Source organism: Aethalodelphis obliquidens, unplaced genomic scaffold, assembly GCF_003676395.1.
Source record: "Aethalodelphis obliquidens isolate GAN/ISIS:26980383/991018 unplaced genomic scaffold, ASM367639v1 scaffold1254, whole genome shotgun sequence".
NCBI classification, from domain to species: Eukaryota; Metazoa; Chordata; class Mammalia; order Artiodactyla; family Delphinidae; genus Aethalodelphis; species Aethalodelphis obliquidens.
In genome coordinates, this window is record NW_020839165.1 from 1 (window position 1) to 7001 (window position 7001).

The 7001-nt window shown below is 59.7% G+C and overlaps 2 protein-coding genes across 2 annotated transcripts; both read left to right on the forward strand.

Moving 5' to 3' along the window:
• The first annotated feature begins 403 nt into the window (after positions 1-403).
• Positions 404-1826, forward strand: LOC113617027 (interferon lambda-4-like). Its single transcript, XM_027100356.1, has 5 exons — positions 404-571; positions 999-1070; positions 1163-1306; positions 1526-1600; positions 1728-1826. Exons 1-5 carry the CDS (start codon positions 404-406, stop codon positions 1824-1826), a joined length of 558 nt encoding a protein of 185 aa, XP_026956157.1.
• A 3714-nt stretch (positions 1827-5540) lies between these two features.
• On the forward strand, positions 5541-6984 carry LOC113617028 (interferon lambda-3-like). The gene is made up of 6 exons (XM_027100357.1): positions 5541-5550; positions 5654-5835; positions 6115-6192; positions 6462-6605; positions 6714-6797; positions 6886-6984. The coding sequence occupies exons 1-6, from the start codon at positions 5541-5543 to the stop codon at positions 6982-6984; spliced, it is 597 nt and encodes a 198-aa protein (XP_026956158.1).
• The last annotated feature ends 17 nt before the right edge of the window (positions 6985-7001 follow it).

Below are 7001 nucleotides of genomic sequence, written 5' to 3' on the forward strand. Positions count from 1 at the left end.
GCCTGCAACCCTCTGGGCTAGTCAATGGCCAGCAATGACGTTGGGAAAGCTTACCCTGCACGGGGAAGCCCGCTTGCTCACCATTCTCAGCTGGGCACTTAAAAGCCACCACGGAGGGTGCAGGCACCGCTGTCCCAGGTGGACACCACTCTGGACACCACCCAGAGGACAGTGGAAGGCAGGCCCTGCTGCAGCACCAGGCTCCAGAGACACATTGTAGCTGAGGAGAGAGAGGAGAGAGGCTGAGGGTAGGAGGGGGCCCATCCTGTCTCTTCCCCTGCGTGTGTCCACAGCCCACGCTCTGAGCGTCAGTCCCTCTGCAAGTCTAACCACAGGCAGGGGCTTGGACTCGGGGCCTTCTCCTTGAGCTCGCTGACGTCCGTCGCGTCCTGCAGGAGCAGCGATGGGGCCGAGTGGCGCAGCCGCGGTGGCCGTGGGGCTGTGGGTCTTGGTGACGGTGGGCGTGGCAGCGGACCCCGAGGTGGTGGAGCCTCCGCGCCGCTTCCTCTCACACTACCGCTCCCTGGACCCCCGGGCGCTGCTGGCCATCAAGGCACTGAGGGACCGCTACGTGAGTGATGCTCAGACGCCCCCGCCCCCTGGACCGCGGGCCCACCGGGCTCGGAGACACCAGACTTTGTCCCGAGGGGCCCTCGCGTCCTAGCGTCCAGCAGGCACATCTCAGATTTCAGGGTCCAGAATTGTGACCACGACCTCTTCCCGGAGGCCCGGGTGGTCAGCTCATGCACGGCCTTGGTGCGGGTCACAGAGGGGCGCCCCCTCCAGGCGGACTCAGCTCCACATCGGGGCACAGGCTCCGCACGGGGAGCGCGGGTGCCTTTCAGCCCCACTCAGCCATCGGCGCGCTGCCTGGTTCGGGACACGATAAGCACAACCGTCCCGGCCAGTCCTCAGCCACGTCCAGGAATCTCCGACGTCCCAGCGCTTCAGGGGCCCTTGCCAGGAGACTCCGCGTCACCCCAGCCCTTGCCCCGCAGGAAGAAGAGACGCTGAGCTGGAGGCCGCGCAACTGCTCGTTCCGCCGGAGGAGGGACCCTCCGCGCTTTTCCGTGAGGCCCGAGGGCGGCGGGCGGGGTGGGGGTGGGGTGGGGGAGCGCGGGCTGGCGCGCGGCCCCGTCTAACTCCCGCCCGGTGCCCGCAGTCCCGTGCGCTGCTCCGCCAGGTGGCCCGCGGCCTCGCCGACGCCCAAGACGTGCTGAGCAGCCTGCCGAGCCCCGAGCTGTTCCCCGGCGTCGGCCCGACCCTGGAGCTGCTGGCGGCCGCGGGGCGGGACGTGGCGGCCTGCGTGAGTGCGCCGCGCCCTGGCCCCGCACACTTCCCGGCTCGCTCTGCGCGCCTGGTCTCGAGGCCAGGCCCCCCGACTGCGAATCTGTCCCATGAGGCCAGAAACGGGCGCAGACACGATTCACGTCCTCTCGGTGTCCCCAAATCCGGGCTTTGGTCTGCGCAGGGGGGGGGGGCTTGGTTCCCCGCCGCCTTCATTAACCTCCTGTTCTCCCTCCAGCTCGAGCTGGTCCGGCCAGGCTCCCGGAGCAAGTCCCTGCGGAGGCCCAGGAGGCGTCCCCAAACTCGCACAGCTGTGAGTGGAGCAGGCGGGAAAGCGGCTAGACGGGAGCCCGGCTTGGAGCCGTGAGGGTCTGGAGAGGGGTCTCTCGGGGAAGGAGATCCCTGACTCAGCCCCGCTCCGCCTCCTTCCCGGGCTGCAGGACTCGCCTCGGTGCCACGAAGCCACCGTCATCTTCAACCTCCTGCGCCTGCTCGCGTGGGACCTGCGGCTGGTGGCGCACTCGGGTCCTTGTCTGTGATCCCGCCGCGGCTCCGCCTGGGACCCGAAACTCTGGGGGCGCCTGGCTGCGGACGCCGCCCTCCTCCGTGGCCCCATCGGACCAGGCGGATCTCTCAGCCTGGACCCGCCGGCGCTGGTGCCAGAGGCGCCCTTTTCCCAAAGACCACAACGAGTTCCCCCGGAAGCAGCGATATTTCCGCGGGATGCGTTGCCCTAAGATCTTCCAGGGCCCGGGCTGGCAGGAAAAGACTGGAGTCCGTGTCCGCCTTGGTCGCTGACCACCACGTACCATGGACCAGTTTCTACTTCTGTGGTTACAGGAACAGTCCTGTCTCATGACAGGTCCCAGCCCTGCTTTGAACCTTCAGTGCCCGCTTTGCGATTCCATGAATATGTGACTCTTGGACGTCCCCGCTGGGGAAGTCTCTTTCCCTGAGGGACTGGGTAGTGAAAGGGCCAAAAGTCCTCTGGATAAGTAGTTTTTTGAATTCCGTTACTTAGGCGTGTTTTGTGTTTATGAAGTTCCTGTGTGTATTTGCCGTTCTGTGTTCTGTTGTTAATTTATAGCGAATTATTAACTATTTTTGCATTTCTTTGGGTTGTTTATTCCGTGATCATTTTGAGGGGGGCTGTTCAGCACAAAATGCTGAGACAGGGAAATCAGGTGACCTGAGTTTCAGTTCTGCCCCTGCCCCTTAAGTGTTGCGTGTCTGGGCAAATTACTTCTCTCTGAGCCTCAGTTTACTCATTTATGCCATGGCATTGTTACACTTCCCTTGCAGTGAGTACTATACATTGAAATAATGTTTCTGAAGCTTCCAGCTGAAGCCACAGAATGGCCTTAATAATTGGTCTCCATTAAATAATCACACCTGTAAATGCAGAACAATTGCACTTTTAAAATCTGTCTGCATCTGTGGATGGGCAATCTTCGTGGCCAACTGCAAAGCCTGTTTGCCAAGGTCACACAGCTAGAGAGGGTCAGAGCCAGGTTTGAGCCCCAGAGTCTAGCTCCAGCTCCCATGCTCCTAACCACTCCCCTGAACTTCCTTTCTAAGAGAAACAGTATGATGTTGAGGGATTTTGAGATAATTTGTCAATTTTCAGGATTCACAGTTGTTGCAATGCGTCCTCCCCTGATGTAAGGCCGATGCAATTAATAGAAACTGACCAGAAAGAACACTGGTAGGTGACTTGGGCACATCCCTGCTGTTGCTTTTATTTTTAAAACAACATGTTTATTGGGCTTCCCAGGTGGTGCAGCGGTTGAGAGTCCGCCTGCCGATGCAGAGGACACCGGTTCGTGCCCCGGTCCGGGAAGATCCCACATGCCGCGGAGCGGCTGGGCCCGTGAGCCATGGCCGCTGGGCCTGCGCATCCGGAGCCTGTGCTCCGCAACGGGAAAGGCCACAACAGTGCGAGGCCCGCGTACAGAAAAAAAAAAAAAAAAAAAAAGTTTATTTATTTTGGCTGCTCTGGGTCTGAGTTGCGGCATGCACGCAGGATCTAGTTCCTCTACCACGGATGGAGCCCAGGCCCCCTGCACAGAGTCTTACCCACTGGACCCCCAGGGAAGTCCACCTGCTGTTACAGGTGAACCTATCTGCAGGGCAGGAATAGAGACGTGGACCTAGAGAATGGACATGTGGACAGAGTGGGGGCAGGGGAGGGTGGGACAAAGTGGGAGGGTAGGGCTGACATACATACACTACCATGCGTAAAATAGCTAGCTAGTGGGAACCTGCTGTAAAGCACAGGAAGCTCAGCTCAGTGCTCTGTGACGACCTAGAGGGGTGGGATGGGGGCGTGGGAATGAGGTCCAGGACGGAGGGCATATAGGCATACATATGGCTGATTCACTTCATTGTACGGCAGAAACTAATACAACATTGTAAAGCAATTATACTCCAATAAAAAAATTTCTAAAAAACATTACGTATCAGAGCTCAAAGACATTCCCAAATGAGGACTTTGGTCCACCCTCTCCCCGGAATTATGAATGAGGGAAAGAGGGGGTGGGAGTAATAGTCAAAAGGACTCCACACCTTCTGTTCGAGACGTCCATTACCTCCAAGTCAGGAGACGTAGCTACACTGGGGCCGTTGAGCGTAGTGGTTACTCTCTGGCGTCAGACAGAACTCAGTTAATATCCTGCCCTCACCACTTATTTGCTGTGTGACCTTGGCGAAGTCTCTTACCTCCTCTGAGTCCCTGCAGTGTCCTCTGTATTTGCAATGTAGGCAAAGCACAGGATGTCCTTGGTGCTACCATGAGTGTTCAGTAGCACGTTGCGAGGGAATTCCCTGCCATTCGAGTGGTCAGGACGCCGCGCTTTCACTGCCGAGGGCCCGGTTCAATCCCTGCTCGGGGAACTGAGATCCTGCAGGCAGCACGGCCAAAAACAACAACAACAACAACAAAGAAAACAAACCATATTGTGGCAGAGCCTCTGTGAACAGGGTGAGACGTACGGGCTCATAGGAGGGGCGTGTCTCTGCTTCTCTTCTTCACTGACTGTTCCCTTTTCCTGGAAGGCTCCCCCTCAGGTCTCCACAGAGCTCCCTCCCTCACTTCCTTTAGGTCTTCCCTCAAATGTCACTTCATGACCTTATTTAATACAGATTTCCTCTCACACTCTGCTCTCGTCCCTGCTTCACTTCTTTCATTTTCCGTTATCTGACTTGACCTAACGTAATACATAGCACATGCCTAATCCCCGTGTCCCACACAGGTACTACCTTGCACCTCTCTCCAGTAAAAAGCCCCGTGAAGGATTGTTTCACGTCTTTTCTTTTTGCAATGCTTTCTTCCTGGCACCTTGAGCAGGGTCTGACCCAAAGCGGGGGTGGGAGGGCAAATAGGTACTTGGTGAATGAATGAAGGCATTTTTCTCAACCCCACCTGATTTCCCTGAAGTACTGGTCACAGCTCAATTTCATAGCACATCCTCCTATTCCTGGGTCCTTGTGCGCCTGACAGTCAGAGAGCAGGTCGGTGCAGGCTCCCATGCTGTCTCTATAGGTACCAGGTGGGGAAGGGTGGGGAGCAGCTGGTGTCCTCTCTGAATTCGCGAGTGTTTTGCCTTTCTCACTCTCCCTCCCACCCGCAGCAGCACCCCTGGACCTTCTGCCGTCTCCTAGACAGCCTCCCTCTTGGAAGTCCCAGGCTCTTCATGGCAACACCTCCTACAGGTGCCTTTTCCCTCTACTCCCTGTACTGGGGACTCTGCCAAAAAGGAAGTCCCTCTGTCCCCTCCCCACCGCAGTCCTAGATCAGCCTGGGCACCGGCGCAGGAGACCCGCCGTGTGGGGCTGAAGCTGCCCCAGCCCTGATTTTGACTTCCTTACTCACTTTCTTGGAGGTGAAATGGGACATGAATCCATGTCAGTTTCTCTTTCCCTGAGCAGCTCACAGGGCTCACAGGCCCCGCCCCGCTCTGGGCTTTCCCAGCGCTCGCCTCCCCTGTTGCCAGTGTCAGCCTCTAGCTGTGTTTTCACTTTTCCTACATCAGCTGGGATTGCCCAGCTGCACAGGCTAAAAGCTGCGCCATGGAACTCAGGCAGGAATTACACCTGAGACGGAGCTGGAAGTTCAGAGACAAGGACAGAGCAGCGAGCTGAGATCCAGAGGAGGAGGCTGAAGTCAGAGACGCCGGACGAGACTGAGAGACCCCAGGCGGCAGCCTCAGAGCCGACACTTGATCCCCATCTGCTGCAGAGACCAGAGAGCAGGAATGAAGCTGGGTCAGCCCCTACATCATTGTCTGGGACCCTCGCCTCCCCAGAGCCTCCCCCTCCCCCCCGCGACGCCCTCCCTCCCCTCACCTTCTGTCCTTCCTTAACACAGACGTGGCCCCCGGCTGCAGGCTGCTGCTGGTGCTGATGACTGTGGCGCCCAGCAGGACAGGAGCGGTTCCTGTGCCCTCACCCCTCGGGGCCCTCCCAGGTGCAAGGGGCTGCCACATGGCCCAGTTCAAGTCTCTGTCCCCACAAGAGCTGCAGGCCTTCAAGAGGGCCAAGGATGCCTTTGTGAGTCTCTCCCGACCCCTCCTGCAGTGGGCGACCCTCCACCCCTCCCTCTGTGCGCTCCCAGGCTACCTGGGCTGAAGGTGGGCCTGCCCTCCCCGCACTGGGCTGCCCTCCACCCTCTCCGCGGTGGGCGATCTCCTGTCCTCCTGCGGTGGACCTGCCTCTGCGGTCCTTCTGGAAGTCAACCTCCCGTCCTCCTGTTGTTGGCCATCCTCCAGTCTCCCTGGGGTCTTCCCTCTGTCCCTCCCCCCATGGGCTGACCTTGCCCTTGCTCTCCAGGAAGAGTCGCTCTTGCAGAAGGACTGGAACTGCAGCTCCCGCCTCTTCCCCAGGACCCGGGACCTGAGGCAGCTGCAGGTGAGTTGGGAGAGTCAGGCCCGCCTGCCCTCACCCGCTCGCCCTGCTCCCGCTCTGCAGGTGGCCCCTCACCTCCTCCTTCCCTCACGTCCTTCTCTCCCTGCCCTCCCCACCCGTCCCCTGACCCCTTCCCCTCAGCCAACTACATCGGCTCTCACCTGACCCCGACCTTCACCTTCCACTGTCCCTTCCTCTGTCCCCCTCACCTGTGCCTCCTCGCCTGTTCTCTCTCACGTGCAACTCTCACCTGTCTTCTGTCTCCTCCTCAGGTGTGGGAGCGCCCCGTGGCCTTGGAGGCGGAGCTGGCCCTGACACTGAATGTCCTGGAGGCCACGGCTAACTCATCCCTGGATCACATCCTGGACCAGCCCCTTCACACGCTGCACCACATCCACTCCAAGCTCCAGGCCTGTGTGAGCGCTCGGGGCACCCGGGCCGCGTCTGGGCTCTGGCCACCTGTACGTGCCCCTCTGTTCCAGGCCCTGCCTCACACCCTCAACACCACCCTCCTCTGCCCACAGGTCCCAGCTCGGCCCACAGCAGGCCCCAGGCCCCGGGGCCGCCTCCACCACTGGCTGCACCGGCTCCAGGAGGCCCCGAAGAAGGTGAGTGACCGGGGAGGGGAAACCGATGGCTGGGCTCAGCTGGGAGCCCAGACGTGGGAGCTACTGAGCCATCCCCCTCTGCCCCCAGGAGTCCCGGGACTGCCTCGAAGCCTCTGTCGTGTTCAACCTCTTCCGCCTCCTCACCCGGGACCTGAAATGTGTTGCCAGTGGAGACCAGTGTGTCTGACCCCAGAGACCCACCTG